Raw genomic sequence first — 17,400 nt, forward strand, 5'->3', positions numbered from 1 at the left:
TAGTGTGTGTCCTTGTCCAGCCTTGGAGGGCTCTCTCCATATCCCAGGAGGTCATGTGACTCCTTCATGGAGCGCTGCTTGAACTTCTTGATGTGTAGATTGAATGGGCTACTAAGAGCCAACTAGTGTGTTCAAAGCATAAATGAGATTCTAACTCAGTGCTTCCTAACCAGTAACTTACTTTCATCGCTCCTACATTGTACTAGAGGGACGTGGGTGGCGCTGTGGTCTAAACCACAGCGCCTAGGACTTGTCGATCAGAAGGTTGGCGGTTCGAATCCCTGCGACGGGGTGAGCTCCCGTTGCTCGGTCCCTGCTCCTGCCAACCTAGCAGTTCGAAAGCACCTCAAAGTGCAAGTAGATCAATAGTTACCACTCCGGCGGGAAGGTCTGGTACTGCTCTGGTTCGCCAGAAGTGGCTTAGTCATCCTGGCCGCATGACCCGGAAGCTGTATGCCAGGTCCCTCGGCTAATAAAGCGAGATGAGCGCTGCAACCCCAGAGTCAGCCACGACTGGACCGAATGGTCAGGGGTCCCTTTACCTTTACCTTACATTGCACTAGTATAGTCATGAAGTGGCGTTTAGACTGAGGCATCCAGAGAATTATATCATAGGCCTTGGCACCATCAAGTGGAGAGACACAGCTCAGATCTTAAGCACCCCCTGTTTGCAACCTTAAATTCCGTCAAGTAGGCATAGCAGCCTTGCAGTGCTGTTCTTGAGCTCATGCCCCTGCCAAGTAGCTCCCCTTCCAGAGATGACCTGGAGCCCCCAAAAACTCAGGAACCAATCCAGAACAACAGCTGAAGTGCGTTCGGGACCCTCAGGGAAGACTGGAGAAGCCGGAAGTGTAGCAGGAATTTGTCTCTGCCTCTTTTAGTGACAAACATCATCTGTTTTCAGGCTAGCGAAGGTTTGGACTTCACGGACAGGAATGGTCGAGGTGTCATCATTACAGGCCTTCCTTTCCCCCCTCGCATGGACCCAAAGGTCATTTTAAAGATGCAGTTCTTGGATGAGATGAAGTCAAAAGGTGCCGCTGGTGGACAGGTAAGAAGGGAGCCCTCCCATTGATATTATGGATATTTGTCATCAAAGCGAGCCCTGCCATTAGGCAGAGTGAGGCAGCCACCTCAGGCTGAAGGTTCTAGGGGGCAGGTAGCTGTGATGAGGTGTGGGGGAGCTGAACTGCCTGTGCTACATGGCGTGCCCTGCTGCACCCCTTAACCTAGCTTGCTGCTCTTGGATCTGATCCATCACCAGTGCTAAAATAAAGACAAACTAACAGTCCAGTTGGCATGGAAAGTGAGTGGGGCATCAAGTCCTTTGCCTCAGGCAGCACAAATTCTTGGTCTGACCCTGTTTGCCTCTGTTCTCTCATTGCAACTTTTCTCTATGGATATCAGTCCCATTTCCTTGGGCCACAGGAATATTTGTTGAAGGCTTCTAAAACTGGCTTGGTTGGTTATTTATGAGAGAATTCTCCATTGGCTGTAGACAGTTTGCAAGTGGCAGAGTTAAACTTGTATTAATGCATATCTAAAAGGAATGTTGCAAACGTCTAAAGCACAATGCACAGTGTTATTAATCCAGATAAATCTTCATGGCAGGGAGGGGCCAGCTGGCTGAGCCAGTGGGGTGACCAGTTCCTCTTTCAGAAAAGAGGTGGTCCTAAGCTACAGAAACAGTGGAGAAGGGGAGAACCAAGGGACAGGCAGAAGGGCATTCTTTGCAGATGCGTTTTCAGGGCATCTCCTTAAAGGGTGGTATTAATTTTGGTCTGGTGTTTGATGCATTTTCTTTGACATTTAGTATTTATCCGGGAACAGCTGGTATAAGCAACAGGCATCTCGAGCAGTGAACCAGGCCATTGGTAGAGTCATCCGGCATCGACAGGATTACGGCGCCATCTTCCTCTGTGACCACAGGTGACCTTCCCTCTTGCTTGGGTAGAGTTCTCATCTCCGTCTACTTGAATTCTGGACCATCTGTGCCATCTCCTTGCTTTGCTACTGTGGAATAAGCCTTCAGAAAGTAGGAGAAAATGGACAGTTTTCCAAATGGAGGAATGTAGAAGGTGGAATCGGCCAAAGTTTCATATTGGGATCTGTGTTTTTAAATTAGATCATAAACAAGCTAGAGTTAGGGGAGAGTGGTTAGGTGGCCCTGTTTTCTGATGATACTAAATTGCTCGGGGTAGTTAGAACAAAAAGATTGTGATGAGCTTCAAAAGGGAGCTGGGCATGTTTAGCCTGGAGAAGAGGAGGTTAAGGGGTGATATGATAGCCATGTTCAAATATATAAAAGGATGTCACATAGAGGAGGGAGAGAGGTTGTTTTCTGCTGCTCCAGAGAAGCGGACACGGAGCAATGGATCCAAACTACAAGAAAGAAGATTCCACCTCAACATTAGGAAGAACTTCCTGACAGTAAGAGCTGATCGACAGTGGAATTTGCTGCCAAGGAGTGTGGTGGAGTCTCCTTCTTTGGAGGTCTTTAAGCAGAGGCTTGACAACCATATGTCAGGAGTGCTCTGATGGTGTTTCCTGCTTGGCAGGGGGTTGGACTCGATGGCCCTTGTGGTCTCTTCCAACTCTATGATTCTATGACTCTCCAGACCGAGTGAATGGGCAGCAAATTGGCTCAATTGGTGCACCTCTCTGATTTCCTTGCTTGCCTTGTTACCGTGTAATTCCAAAGTAATGGGCCACCACCCTTGTGACTTCTTCTGAGCATTCTTGGTTCCCATTTTCAGTCTGAGCTTGGATGGAAGAATGCAGGATGGCTGTGCTGTTCAGATTTGTTTGTTTTTAAGGTGTCTGTTTTTGGGGAAGGGTTGGGTGTGTTCAGTTCTTTCGTTAATGTTTTTGTTTATTCTAGGTTTTGTGTAGATTTTTGTGCTCATATATTTTTTAAAAAAATTAATAAATTTTATATTTTAAAAATAGATGTTTAAATTACTTTAATAAAACAAAACAGCAGAATAAAAATACATACTTAAAAAAATTGTTACAGCAAAAAAATAGTCTTGAGGCACCTCAAAGACTAACAAACATGGCAGAAGCCTTTTCTTTATTTTTGAGAAAAGGCAAGTCAGAGGTGACATGATACTGTAGAAGTGTATAAAATTATGCACTGCATGCAAAAAGTGGATAGAAAAATGTTTTCCTCCTTTCACGTTACTAGAACTTGTGAACATTCAACAAAGCTGAATGTTGGGTGATTCAGGAGGGACAAATGAAAGTACTTCTTCATGCAGTGCATAGTTCAACTATGGAATTTGTTCCAATAGGAGGCAGTGATGGCCACCAACTTGGATGGCTTTGAAAGACAAACCTGTGGAGTTACAGATAGGTAGCCGTGTTGGTCTGCCATAGTCAAAACAAAAAAAATTCCTTCCAGTAGCACCTTAAAGACCAACTAAGTTAGTTCTTGGTATGAGCTTTCGTGTGTATCTGAAGAAGTGTGCATGCACACGAAAGCTCATACCAAGAACTAACTTAGTTGGTCTTTAAGGTGCTACTGGAAGGAATTTTTTTTGTTTTAAACCTGTGGAGGTAAAGGCTACCTGGGGCTACCAGCCACAATGGCTATTCTCTGCCTCCACAGTCAGAGGCAGTGTGCTCCTGAATACCAGTTGCTGAAAACTGCAGGAGGGGGAAATGGTCTTATACTCTGGTCCTGCTTTTGGACTTGCCTCAGGGCATCTGGTTGGCCACTCAGAAAACAAGATGCTGGACTGGGTGAGCCGTAGGCCTGATTCAGCGGCCTCTTACTTTCTTAAGTGATATTTAAAAATAATAATGTGCAACCACAAGCCTGCAGGATGCAGCTGCGCCTGTGACTAGAACTAGGCAAATTAATGGGAGCAGCTATTCAGAGAAAGCTCTGAGTTGTTATTCTGGCCAGTGGAAAGGAAAACTGTTTACCCATGTATCCCTTGGTTCAAAACCAAAATAAAGAAAGAAATATGATCTAACCAAAATATTTCTCATGTGTTGCTAGACTGGGTTTCTAAATCCACATCAGTAGTCTTAGAATAATAATCCAAGTTAAACGTATTCTTTCGGGAGAAATTGCATCATCTTTTCGCGGCTTTCTTTGAAAACAGGAATGCTCTGACTGAGAACTGGGGGATTCTATCTCACCGCTTGCCACCATATGGGCAAAATGTGGGTTTTGTCCCACTGCAGTGACATTAAGTGAGGAAAGTCACTAAACTGGAGTATGTGGTCCTTATAATTGCACTCCTATCATAAACAGACAAATACATTTATCTCTGTAGCACACCATCTAAAATGGGGTATTACCGTATTTTTCGTCCTATAGGACGCACCGGCCCATAGGACGCACCTCGTTTTTTGGGGTGGGGAATGAATAAAAAAAATTTCTTTCCCCCCTCCAGCCGCGGCTGCCGCCCCAAGCCTTGCACACGCCTGCCCAAAGCACGGGGCACCCTCCGGAGGGCTCCGCGTGCTTCGGGCGGCAGGCTGCCACCCCAAGCCTCGCGCGCCCGGCGGGAGCTCCTGCCGGGCGCACAGGGCTTGCAGACACTCGCCCGAAGCACGGGGAGCCCTCCTGCCGGGTGTGCAAGGCTTGCAGACACTCGCCCGAAGCACGGGGAGCCCTCCGGAGGGCTCCCTGTGCTTCGGGCAACAGGCTGCCGCCCCAAGCCTCGCGCGCCTGGCGGGAGCTCCTGCCGGGCGCGCAAGGCTTGCAAACACTCGCCCGAAGCACGGGGAGCCCTCCGGAGGGCTCCCTGTGCTTCGGGCAACAGGCTGCCGCCCCAAGCCTCGCGCGCCTGGCGGGAGCTCCTGCCGGGCGTGCTAGGCTTGCAGACACTCGCCCGAAGCACGGGGAGCCCTCCGGAGGGCTCCCTATGCTTCGGGCAACAGGCTGCCACCCCAAGCCTTGCGCACTCGGCGGGAGCTCCTACCGGGCGCGCAAGGCTTGCGGACAGCTTCCTGAAGCCTGGAGAGCAAGAGGGGTCGGTGCGCACCGATGCCTCTCGCTCTCCAGGCTTCAGCGAAAGCCTGCATTCGCCCCATAGGACGCACACACATTTCCCCTTCATTTTTGGAGGGGAAAAAGTGCGTCCTATGGGGCGAAAAATACGGTAGGTTATCGGCATGGGATGCAAATAGATGGAGAAGGGTTTATTCAAGACTTACTTACTCATGCTGCATATTAATATCTATTCCTATATGGTGTCTAAGGGACACCTCCCAAGTTTAGAGGGGATGCCCACAAGCCTGGAGTTTCTGCTTGAGGGCCTAGGGAAGGCTTTCAGCACTAAACCCTTAAAAGTCAGGTTGTAGTGTTCTCTGCTGTGGGAGAGTTGAATCTGTTTCAGACCACTCCCATGTCTGCAGGGTGGTTCTAAGTAATCCTCTGGGAATGCACTCTTTTTCTAAATGGAACCTGTAACTGGAAACTGAACGATTCCAGATGAGCTATTATCTGCAACTGGTGCTCTCTTCCTAGGAAAGGAATGGTTTATGAAACCAATCAATTCGTAACAGCAGTGGCAAATTAAAAAGCAGATCTCATAAGCTGTATAGTTCAGTCAATCAATTAGACTCTTCGAAGGAATTGCAAAGGAGGTTGGCCTGATCCAGACATTGTGGAGGGGAGTCTGGTGATGACTGCTTTATCTCCCACAGGTGGCAACCCCGCAAAAGGGGTTTTGGAGCTCTTAGCTAATTCATGTGTGATTTCTGGCCAGCCCTTCAGTTGACTCCCTTATCCAGCACTTGCAATCCCACAGTGTTTTGCAACTTACCATTTAACCTTTTGCTGTATGGAAGAATGAGACAAGTGTAAATGTAAGGATACTGTTTATCCTCTTCTGTTATTTTTGTGATGGGGATAAAATTATTATGGGGTGCTATATCCAAAGGTGTTTTCTTTTACCAATGGTATCAGATGTTGCAGAGCAGTTAGGCATCCAATTCTATCTTTCTTCTGGGTTGTTTTGGTGGGAAAGTGTTACAAACATTTCTAGGCATGTCCCGAAACTGTTTTTGTCAGAGCTTACCATGTGTTCTTTCCCACTTTCCAACAGGTTCACGAATACAGATGCAATAGCCCAATTGCCTTCCTGGGTCCGTCCTTACATCAAGATTTATGAAAAATTTGGGCATGCTGTCAGAGATGTGTCACAGTTCTTCCGTTTTGCCCAGGAAACTGTAAGTTCCAAGCAACTGTAGGCGAAAGCTATTAGTCTGCAAAATGTCTGAGAGTTACCTTATGACTGGCATTCCAGAGACATAAGGCTGCCCAGCCAGTTGTTCACAGACTGCTTTGGGATCTGATACACTTTGGGTTTTATATATATAATTCTGCGTAGTCCATTAATTTTGTCTGCCATTCTTCTTTCGTCAGAATTTCTTCTTGCTTCCATTTCTGGGCTAACAATACTCTTGCCGGTGTTGTTGCATATCAGAACAATTTAACATCTTGTCTATTAATATCATCACTTATAATACAAAGTAAAAATGCTTCTGGTTTTTTTAAGAATGTATATTTCAACATCTTTTTCATCTCACAATATATCATTTCCCAGAAGTTTTTTACTTTCTTAACATTCCCACCACATATGATAAAATGTTCCTTCTTTTTATTTACAACATTTATTATTTGTCTTATACATTTCAGTTAATTTCAAAGGTGTAGCATACCATCTAGACATCATTTCATCATATTCTCTTTCAAAGCATTACAAGCTGTAAATGTTATTCTTTCTTTCAACAACCTCTCCCATTCTTTAAGCTGTATGTTACATCCAAAATCTTTTGTCCAGTGTATCATCACCAATTTCACTTCCTCGTCTTTCAGGTGCCATTCCAACAGTATTTTATACATTTTATACATTATTTTACATTCATTGTTTAATATTTCTATTTCAGATTTTGATTTTTTATCACCAAATCCTTTCTCCTTTAAATCCTCTTTATACATTTTGTTGACTTGGCGATAGTTCATCCGGGATCTGATACACTTTGGCTTAGCAGCATGCTGTTCATTTAGAACAGTCGGAAGAGGTGTAACACCCTAATGTACAAAGTAACAAAAGGCTTCCCAATGCTGGCCAAACTTTTTAGAAAGGAAGCTTTATGCTGCAGCTTTTTTTCCTCCAGATGTACAAAATTGTACAGTTCCAAATATAGTGTGAAAATTGTATAGTTCCAAATATGGCGTGAACCTTGGACTGAATAAATATTGCACGCATGTGCAGAAATCTCTTGCTTCTTGAACTTTACATATGTAAAGTGGCTTAAGATCCTAATCTCTCACCGTTTTCTCACCATGTGAGAGAGATCACAATTATTTTTATTTTACAGATGAAAATACAGCACAGAGGGAGTTTCCAACAGCATCTTTTTGCTGCTCAGCTGTTTTGATCGGGTGCGGTGGGGGGGGTGGAGACCTATTAGCAAGTACAGCTATAGGATACATCATGTAGTTTTCTCTTTATTAGTTATTCTCTTTAGTCACTAGTTGTTATTTCTTTCCTTTAGTTATTCTGGCATAGCAGCTCTGTTACCAGATGGATCATACACTTTGATTTTGGTGCACTCCAAAAGACATACGCCCCAAAAAAGGTTTTAATTGTTCTATGGTGTTCATGCTTATCATGACATATTAATTCTAGCCATCTGGCTTCTCATTTCACCAATACAGAACGTTTTCTTTATTTCATTTATATCCTCACCTTTTCCTGAAAAACCCCAAGTTGACATTTGTGGTTATCTTCTTCACCCCACCCTGAGAAACAATTTCTTCAGAACGGCCCTGTGAGATAGGTCAGGCTGAGAGAGAGTGTCAGTGAATTCCATGGCTGAGCAGTGATTTGAAACTGGGTTTTGCCAGTCCTAGCCTAGAACCATTACAGCACAAGGACGTTCAGCACCAGCAGCACTTCCTATGAGCTAGACACAATGGCATGCACACCTTCTCTTTTCAGGCACCTCTCCTTTTCTCATATAAATTGGGGATGTGTCTATATTTTACATCAGATAAAACAGCCTTCATCAATCTCGTGCCCTCTGAATGCTTTAAACTACAACTTGCACCACAGTTCTGCCTTCTTGCTAGGATTCAAGCTCACCCTTTTCTCTCTTTTCCAGCCTACTGCTTTGTCTTGGCACTGGTCCAGAGCCCTCACGGCCTTTCCTGATCCAAATAGCATGAGGAGAACTGGATGTCATTAACATGCTGGTGGCACCTTCTCCCCAAAGTTCTAATGACCGTTCCCAGTGGCTTCATATAGATATGAAACAGCATTGGAGAGGGAGGAGTGCCCTGCAGCAGCCCATAGCATAACTGCCAGGAAGCCCAAAAGCACTCTCCCAGTTCTACTTTTAGGACTCAGGCCCGTAGCTAGGACCAGAACCGCTGTAACACAGTGACCTCGCTTCCCATTCTGCAGAACCATTCCAGGAGGATGCCATGGTCAATGGAATCAAAGGCTGCATAGCACTCGAGAAGCAGGAGCAAGGTTGCACTCTCCCTGTCTCGCTCTCTGCAAAAGTCATCCATCAGTGCAACCAAGGATATCTCAGACCCATGGCCAGGCCTGAACCCAGATTATGATGGATCTAAAACAATCCCCTTCTTCACTGCTTGTACTTTATCCCAATCTGGCTCACGTCCATTATTGGGGGTGGGGGGAAGCAAGGGGAGTTCCAACTCCCCTCCTATGCTTCTCCTTTTGATGGAAACAACACACACCCATCCACCCACTTTAGAGATGAACAGCCCAGCAGGCACCTGGCTAAACAAACACATTTGCCATCATTATGACTAGTTTCATCCTAATTCTCTGGGGTGCAACTGGGATTCATTAGCTATAAAACTTGTCTCAGGCATGAAGCACATTGTTCTGTAAATCTGTTCAGACAGCAGTTTTTAATTATAGCTAAAGTGAGGGGTACTAAGCGACTGTAGATGGACCTGTGGTCTGAGCTGATAGAAGGCAGCTTCTTATTCTCCTCCAACCAGATTCTGAGATGGCTATCACCATCTTGCCCTGCCCTTGGCTTTCAGCATTCATTTGATTACTGTTGGCAAGAGAATGATGTAATGGGTAGATCTTGGTGTAACCTTTTCAGGATCGGAACTGCCAGGTTGTTAATTATATTAACTGTCCTGTTTTACATAATTTCACGCTGTGGTCAGATGAGACGTGGTTCTTTGCTAAGGGTGTGTGTCTCCTAGACTAACCTTAGACTTTCTTACCAGTATAATTAGATGGGCCTCATCTCATCTTGGATGGGCCACATATGACTTGTGTCATGCCAGAGGCTCATCTATACCATGTGTCTTGGCAGAGTCTTGACAGAGTCGTACAATCAAACTGTGCCACCTCATTACTGGTATCCCTTCTAGGCATTATCATAGTCCCACAGATGTATAGCCCATTTTCCACCTAAATCTAATATATTAACCATGTCATTTCTCAACACACTTCTCCATATTATGCTGCTGTGTCTTAACCTTCACTATTTTTACCATGTTTAAATTAAAGTATGGTTTAACATGAACGAGCAATTTGCTATTACAGTGGTGCCTCGCAAGACGAAAAGAATCCGTTCCGCGAGTCTCTTTGTCTTGCGGTTTTTTTGTCTTGCGAAGCAAGCCCATTAGCGGATTAGTGCTATTAGCGGATTAGCGGATCAGCTGTTTAGCGGCTTAGCGGATCAGCTGTTAAGCGGCTTAGCGGCTTGGGAAAAGGGGGGGAGGGGAAAAAACCCCGCAGGAACTCGCAAGACATTTTCGTCTTGCGAAGCAAGCCCATAGGAAATTTGTTTTGCGAAGCACCTCCAAGACGGAAAACCCTTTCGTCTAGCGGGTTTTCCGTCTTGCGAGGCATTCGTCTTGCGGGGCACCACTGTATTGTACACTGCTCTAAAGTCCCACAGTGTTTCTACCAGACTCCTTTCTTCAGCATATTGGGAAGAAACAAATCAGAGGCTGGCTTGTTACATGCAAACCTGTGCTCATGGTTTCTTCGTTTGCTCACAGACCCATGATGGTTACTCAACATCCTTGGCTTACCTCCATGGTTTGTAAAGAGGCAGACACATAATGGCAAGCCAACCTCTCGTTTGTTTACTCCTTGGCGAAGTGATGAAGTAAGAAGTGTTGCTCATTCATATTAAACCATAGTTTAATTTAAAAGAAGGCTTTAAGCAGGGCTTGTGAGCACAGTGCCCATGGGTGGGATGGTGCTCTAGAGATGGTGCTCCCTGGTGCCCACAAAGCCTCTGAGCGCCACTCACTCACCCCACTCATTGTTCCCCTGGTCATGAGGTGTGAGGGCTGTTGCCTTTTTCTCCCTTGAAAAGGAAGTTGGAAGAGTGATGGTCTTTCTCACTTCCTCTTTCAGCTCTATGGCTCAGATTAATTCCACTGGGTATGATTTTTACCCAGATCCCTTGGAAAAGCAAAGGTTTTTTGTGTGCACTTTCTGTCTCCTGCGGACGAAGGAGGGAGGGGAGAAGGGAACAAAGTGGGTGGTGCCTACAGCACTTGCTCAAAAATGCAAAGGCCTAAAAAGGTTGGTGACTCCAGTTTTAAAGTACCGTGTGAATCAGGCTGTAGAGTTCAAGTCATAATATTTAGGCAGGTTCTTAAGATGTTGGAAGTTGAGCGTTATACATTTTTTTCTTGCGTAATGCTTCCAATTTCTGTGCAGGTGCCTCCTCCCCCACTTCGAGACCCCTCTTGCACCACCACTGGAGAAGAAGGCAGCCCTACAACTTCGGCTTCACGTGAGAAGCTCCTTTCAGTGACCAAAGCCAGCAACACGGACAACCACGTTCCTAGTTTGAAAAGGAAGAGGATTGGTAAGCGGTTGCCTTTTCCTGTTGTGCAAAATAGGCACTGGAACAATCTCACCTCAGAATCTTAAAAAGGCAAGGTGTGCTGAGGTCATAAAATGTCAGCCAAACGAGCTAGGGAAAGTTGAAACACCGAATATTTGTCTGAAGGCAGTTCTGGCATGGGGGGGGTGCAAACAAGCCAAGGCTTGCGAATTGCTGCTGTTAGATAAGACATCTCATGTAGATAGAAGCTTGTAGCATGTATGGGTATTTTCCAGGACTTGCTATTATTTATGGAACTGCAGGTGACATCAGTGGCTAGGAGCACCTCTTCCCATCTTTATTTTGTTCAGCAGCAGTGTTTAGAGAAAACAGACGTGGCCTAAAATGGTCAAAGGCCTGGAAACGATGCCTTATGAGGAACGGCTAAGGGAGCTGGGCATGTTTAGCCTGGAGAAGAGGAGGTTAAGGGGTGATATGATAGCCATGTTCAAATATATAAAAGGATGTCACATAGAGGAGGGAGAAAGGTTGTTTTCTGCTGCTCCAGAGAAGCGGACACGGAGCAATGGATCCAAACTACAAGAAAGAAGATTCCACCTAAACATTAGGAAGAACTTCCTGACAGTAAGAGCTGTTCGACAGTGGAATTTGCTGCCAAGGAGTGTGGTGGAGTCTCCTTCTTTGGAGGTCTTTAAGCAGAGGCTTGTCAGGAGTGCTCTGATGGTGTTTCCTGCTTGGCAGGGGGTTGGACTCGATGGCCCTTGTGGTCTCTTCCAACTCTATGATTCTATGATTCTAAATTACACATGCCTTGGTTTGCATCTTGGGTAGATTACAGCAACACACTTTCGTTGGGCTGCCTCTAAAGACAGTGTTTATATCTCACCTTTTAGACCAAAACCTTCACAAGGCAGCTTGCAGCAGCCACAGCAATTAATAATAGTATGACAGACAATAAAACACAGAAAACAAAATCAGTGCATCAAAAATTAAAGTAGGAACAACTAAAACAAGTCAGATAAAGGCATCAGTGAAAAGCAAAGTGGAATTAGAAAGTTAATTTAGGAACCTTCTTTAATGTCACCAGAGAAGGGCCCATAAACAACTCCTAGCGGAGGGAATTCCACAAAAGTAGGGCCACCATGGAAAAGACCCTATCCCTTGTATGTGATAAACTGATGCTATTTAGTGATAGGCTAGAAAGAAGGGCCTTTGAGGCCAATATCAGGACCCAGTCAGGTATAATATGGGCACAGATTTTCCTTCAGGTAGTCCTATGCCAAATTAAAACAATGTAATTTAAAGCAAATCAGAAGTAAATGAAGTATCTAGAGCTAAACATATAGGAACAGACCATACCAGAATAAAACATAATAAATTAATATCACAAAGTATTAATAGCCAAGTAACACAAATGGATTTACATACTTCTGCACTTTATTAGCATTTGAGATCATTTCCAGCTTAATTATTACTTCCCCCGCAGCTGTGGTTTCTTTAAAGGAAGTCAATATGAACCCATAAAAAATGTTAATCACTTGTGTTCTCACAGAAGGTGGTTTCCATGTATTTAAGACCAGCGTCAGCATTTAGTCAAATATACCAAATGCACCAGAATGATTTGAATGGGGAGAGCCTCTAGATTTACCATATTTAACAATGCTCAAAAGTCCTCTATGCAGTCATATATTATTCAGCTGTCTCTTTTTAAAACTTCTGCAGGAACATAATCTTTACCATAATAACAAAACATTCCCTAAAACTTAATACATACATGCTTTGCTTTTAGTCCCAGATTTTTGTTTCATTTCCTTGTCCATGGATGGAGAGGGCATCTTTCTGACACTTTAGTGGACTGAATCTTGCTGCCAAGTCCTTCAAACTTCTGCCTTATTGTTTGTTTGTTTAACTTTCAGACTGCCCTTCATCCTGAAGGATCCCAGGGTGGTGCACAAATAAATGCACATTAAAAATAATGATGATGATGATGATGATAAACACTTTTAAATACCCCTATTCTGCCCGGTTGATCACTGCACTCCTCACTTTCGAGAGCCAGTGTGGTGTAGTGGTTAAGAGTGGTAGTCTCGTAATCTGGGGAACCGGGTTCGCGTCTCCACTCCTCCACATGCAGCTGCTGGGTGACCTTGGGCCATTCACACTTCTCTGAAGTCTCTCAGCCCCACTCACCTCACAGGGTGTTTGTTGTGGGGGAGGAAGGGAAAGGAGAATGTTAGCCGCTTTGAGACTCCTGAAGGGGAGTGAAAGGCGGGATATCAAATCCAAACTCTTCTTCTTCTTCTTCTTCCTGCACTTAAAAGGTTGTTGGATGAATATTAGGCACCCTGTCTGTTGTTGTTCTCAGTATCTACTGACAACCTCCCTCTTTCAACAAGCTTTTTAAGTGGGGATATTTCCTAGACTGCAGCTGTACTGGAATTCTTTGTAAGATCTTTTTATTGTTTGCTTGTGGTCCACATGCTCAGAACATTTTGGCCCCAGCTGAATTTGAAAATAGACTTCTTGCTGGCCATGCTTTTAAAGTGGAGGATGCTTACCTTCCAAGGGCAGAAGTTGGTATAAATTTTAGGATTCTTCTCATTTTATTCTGAACATCTAAACTGGATATACTCTTCTTTTTACTACTACTCCTCCTCCTGTCTCAAACTGATCTAACCCTGAGCAGAGAAAAATGAGTTGGGACATTCAGAATCTAGTTACTTACAGGCTGTGTATCTTGTCTCAGATAATGGAGTGGCCAACCTGTGTGTAGAGTATGACCAAAGGCCGTCCACCTCACAAAGACAACCTGGTAGCCTCTTGGCTGCACTGGAGTGCAATGAAAAGAACTGCGGAGAGGCAGGTGAGGAAGACAGCTTGCCAGGAGAGGAACAGGTATGAGAACACAGTTTGAATTTCTAGTCCCTGATTTCTCTCCACCCTCTCCCCAAACAGGTAATAGACTAGTGTGCTTCTGTTAGGCAGAGATCTCGGGCTACAGAGGTGTCACTCAAGCACCACTTTTTACATGCTACAGTGAACACTACGAGTACACCTGGGTGTACAGGTGTGTGCCTAAGATTCCCATTAGCCAGGGCTTCTCAGTTTTCTTCAGAGCCTGCATATTTCTTGTTTATTATCTCTTGACAAACAGTATCTGTTTTGTTTTACTGTCATAGACAGAGTCATATAACATCACTATATTGTTGGAATGAGGTGTGTCTATTCAGTTTTCTCAGATTCTTAGATTCTCAGGTCAAAGCCAGCTCTTCTAGACAAGGCACTTGAGGTCCATTTATTGGCTCTCCTGTCCCTTTAATTTGTAAAGGTAAAAAAAGCAGGCGGGGAGATAATTCACAGCATAGTGCTGGAGGAAGGGCAGGGGTTAATCCTTTCCCCGTTCGTTGTTTTCCAGATAGAAATTGCCTGTGTGATTTGACCCACTGGGGAGAACTTAAGCATATCCATGTGTTTTCTCTAAAAGGGTGTTTTCCCACTCAAGGAGTGGGGTGAGCAGGGTGTAAAAAAAAACCAAAACACATCCAGTATTATGGTTGCAATCTGAATTTTCCTCACCATACATTCACTTATCCCTTAGTTACTTAGGACTCTCGTATCTATGGGACTGCCTCTCCTGGTATGCCCCACGGAGAACCTTAAGGTCCATAAATAACAACACTTTGGAGGTCCCGAGCCTCAAGGAGGTTAGATTGGTCTCAACTAGGGCCAGGGCCTTTTCAGCACTGGCCCTGACGTGGTGGAACACTCTGTCACAAGAGACTAGGGCCCTGCTGGATTTAACATCTTTCCGCAGGGCCTCCAAGATGGAGCTGTTCTGCCTGGCCTTTGGCTTGGACTCACTCTGACCCCTTATATGGGATTTGGTATATAAATTTTTTCTTGGCTTTTTTGCTGGCCCATGTAGGACCAGCATGGTTAGTTGGCTTGAGTGAATATCTGATGTTTCGTCCCTTTAATGGTCTTGATTTATGGGCTACTACTAAAATGAGGCTGCATTTTAAGCTGTATTTTAATTAACTGTTTGTTTGTTTGTTTGTTTGTTTGTTTGTTGTTGCTGTTGTTTTTCAGTTACGTTTTATTGTAATTCATATTTGGTCTTATTAAATCACACTACTTGATAGTATTGGCTCTAAGTTGGCCTGATTTTTTTCAAATGTTAGCAGCCTATTTTTTTATTTCTGTCTCTGTTGAACTCCCACCCACCCCCTGACCCACCTTGAATGTGAGGTTACTAGGAGATGCAGAAGAGATTGACCATAGCTTTGAAGCTTTTTTCCCATTACTTTCCAGTCAGGGAAACCCCACATTTCTAAACGCTGGCTTGCTTTTCTGCTACATCTCCAGGACAATGACTTCCCTTTGTTCTCCATTAAGTGGGTGTCTTCCCAGAAATGTGAACATCCTTTCATGCGCGGCATACCTAGTCAGAGCAAAGATTGCTTTTGTGTTCTTGAGCATTGCTGGGAGGGCAAGCCAACCTTCAGTGCGGAATTCTTCTGAAAGAGAGGGAGGAGATTGCATTAACACTGTTAACATTTACAGGCAAAACGTTTATCAACTCTCTCCCTTCGATATGAGAAGAAGCTCATGGATGAGCAGAAAGGAGGCAGGAAGAAAATCAAGATAGTCAGCAATCCGGTATGTTTCAAGGAGTCAGTGAGCTTTACGAGAAATCAGATCATAGGAGAAAGATGAGAGACCCCCTTGAAGCCAAGTGCAGGTGTTATTGCTCAGTCCTCAAATGCTTCATTGTTCAAAAAGCACAGGTGGCCTCTTGAAAATGGTGATCTCTAAAAGCCAAAATGTAGATGAGTCACTTGGGGAAACCTTCGGCATAAAGGTTTAGGTTGGTAGTGGGAAACTATTTCCATCCCAAAAGCCACATTCTTCGGCAGCCTTTCAGGGGCCTCATGCCAGTGTTAGGTGGGGCCAAGTGCTAAACCAGGCACAGTGGTGCATGGAGCTGTTACCTTTGCATGGTAGGTTCTATTCCAGCCATGCAGAAGTCAGAGGTTTCCATACACACACACACACCCCCCTCTCCATCCTCCTTCCAGGCAAACGAGTCATTCCAGGCAGGCAGGTGGATGAAGGCACTCAAGGAGGCCATGGCATGTGGGACCAGTGGGACCCACGGAGGGTCATGGTCCACATTTGGTACCCAGGCTTGTAGTTTCTCACCCCTGGTTTATTTCCTGAAGCTCATCTCCTAAAACCTTTTGTTTCCACAAACCTTCCCAGGCATTTAATTATAACATGCAATGTACCATTGTTTTTAAATTGTCACTCTTGTTTGTAATTTAAAAAACTATACGTGACCTTGTTTTGTAATCCTCCCCTTGTTGATATTTTTAATGAATTTGCTGGTGTTTTTAATCTGCAGGTATTTTTAATTACTATTTTAGATTTCCCTTTGTAGGACAAATAAGAAAACTGCTTACAGGTTTTCTATCAATTAAGTGGTATATACACTTTGTTAAATAAAATAAAACAATTCCATCTCCCCTTGGTTGCTTCAGAGAAGGGAGAACTCTTCTTCCCTAATCATTAGTTAAAAAGGTAAAGGTACCCCTGCCCGTACAGGCCAGTCGTGACCGACTCTGGGGTTGCGCGCCCATCTCGCTTAAGAGGCCGGGGGCCAGCGCTGTCCGAAGACACTTCCGGGTCACGTGGCCAGTGTGACAAAGCTGCTCTGGCGAGCCTGCACCAGCGCAGCACACGGAAACGCCGTTTACCTTCCCGCTATAAAGCGGTACCTATTTATCTACTTGCACTTAAGGGTGCTTTCGAACTGCTAGGTGGGCAGGAGCTGGGACCGAACGACGGGAGCTCACCCCGCCGCGGGGATTCGAACCGCCGACCATACGATCGGCAAGTCCTAGGCGCCGAGGTTTTACCCACAGCGCCACCCGCGTCCCTATAATCATTAGTTACAAAGAAGAAATTGGGACTGGAGAAGTGTGTGCAAAAAGAGCTTGCTTGCGGATCGTGCTTAAATCTCTTTGTTTTTTGTTTTTTTATTTCAGCAGGCTGGCAAAGCCCAAGACCTCTCAGAGACTAAAACTGCCAGGGCTGCAGCTTTCATTGCAACAGTGAAGCAGTCTTTGAGCCAGCTGAATTTTAACACGTTCTCAAGGGCTCTTCAGCAGTACAAAACCACAAATGACTTCAGTACTATGTTGTGCCAGATGAGCTCACTTTTCGTGGAAGACCAGAAAAAACATGTCCTATTGCGAGGTATTGTGGGCCCTGGACATCTCTTCTGGGCACCTGCTGGTTTTCATGCACAAATTATTATGGTTAATGGAAGGTCTTCTGCAAAGTGCAATGCAGGAGACACTCACCCGTGTGCTGGTTGCACTTTTTAAATTATCCTTTTATTGTTCTTCCTTCTCCTGTGCAAACAGGTAATGTTGGCTGTTTTTATCGTCTCGCTGAAGAAATCCATTTGGATTTGCGATTGTGTATCTGTAATACTGGAAAAACAAGCAGTTTCCTCACTTAACCCTGACTTTTAGGATGCAAATGCACGTCCTTTCTGCTTGGTTA

General features: G+C 44.7%; 1 protein-coding gene and 1 long non-coding RNA gene across 6 annotated transcripts in view; one reads left to right on the plus strand and one right to left on the minus strand.

Moving 5' to 3' along the window:
• Nucleotides 1-17,400, minus strand: part of LOC309373242 — a 139,441-nt gene that overhangs the window by 48,133 nt on the left and 73,908 nt on the right. The window lies entirely within an intron of this gene.
• RTEL1 (regulator of telomere elongation helicase 1) overlaps nucleotides 1-17,400 on the plus strand; it is a 75,225-nt gene that overhangs the window by 44,487 nt on the left and 13,338 nt on the right. For 4 of the 5 annotated variants that reach the window (XM_081916645.1, XM_081916648.1, XM_081916646.1 and 1 more), the window contains 7 exons: nucleotides 905-1,051; nucleotides 1,814-1,929; nucleotides 6,066-6,189; nucleotides 10,701-10,851; nucleotides 13,577-13,725; nucleotides 15,394-15,489; nucleotides 16,878-17,088. In XM_081916645.1, coding sequence (XP_081772771.1) covers nucleotides 905-1,051; nucleotides 1,814-1,929; nucleotides 6,066-6,189; nucleotides 10,701-10,851; nucleotides 13,577-13,725; nucleotides 15,394-15,489; nucleotides 16,878-17,088 — 994 coding nt within the window. The remainder of the gene's footprint in view (nucleotides 1-904; nucleotides 1,052-1,813; nucleotides 1,930-6,065; nucleotides 6,190-10,700; nucleotides 10,852-13,576; nucleotides 13,726-15,393; nucleotides 15,490-16,877; nucleotides 17,089-17,400) is intronic. The other variant, XM_081916647.1, reaches the window with a different exon arrangement.

This window comes from Podarcis melisellensis (genome assembly GCF_964234715.1).
Source record: "Podarcis melisellensis genome assembly, chromosome: 6".
NCBI classification, from domain to species: Eukaryota; Metazoa; Chordata; class Lepidosauria; order Squamata; family Lacertidae; genus Podarcis; species Podarcis melisellensis.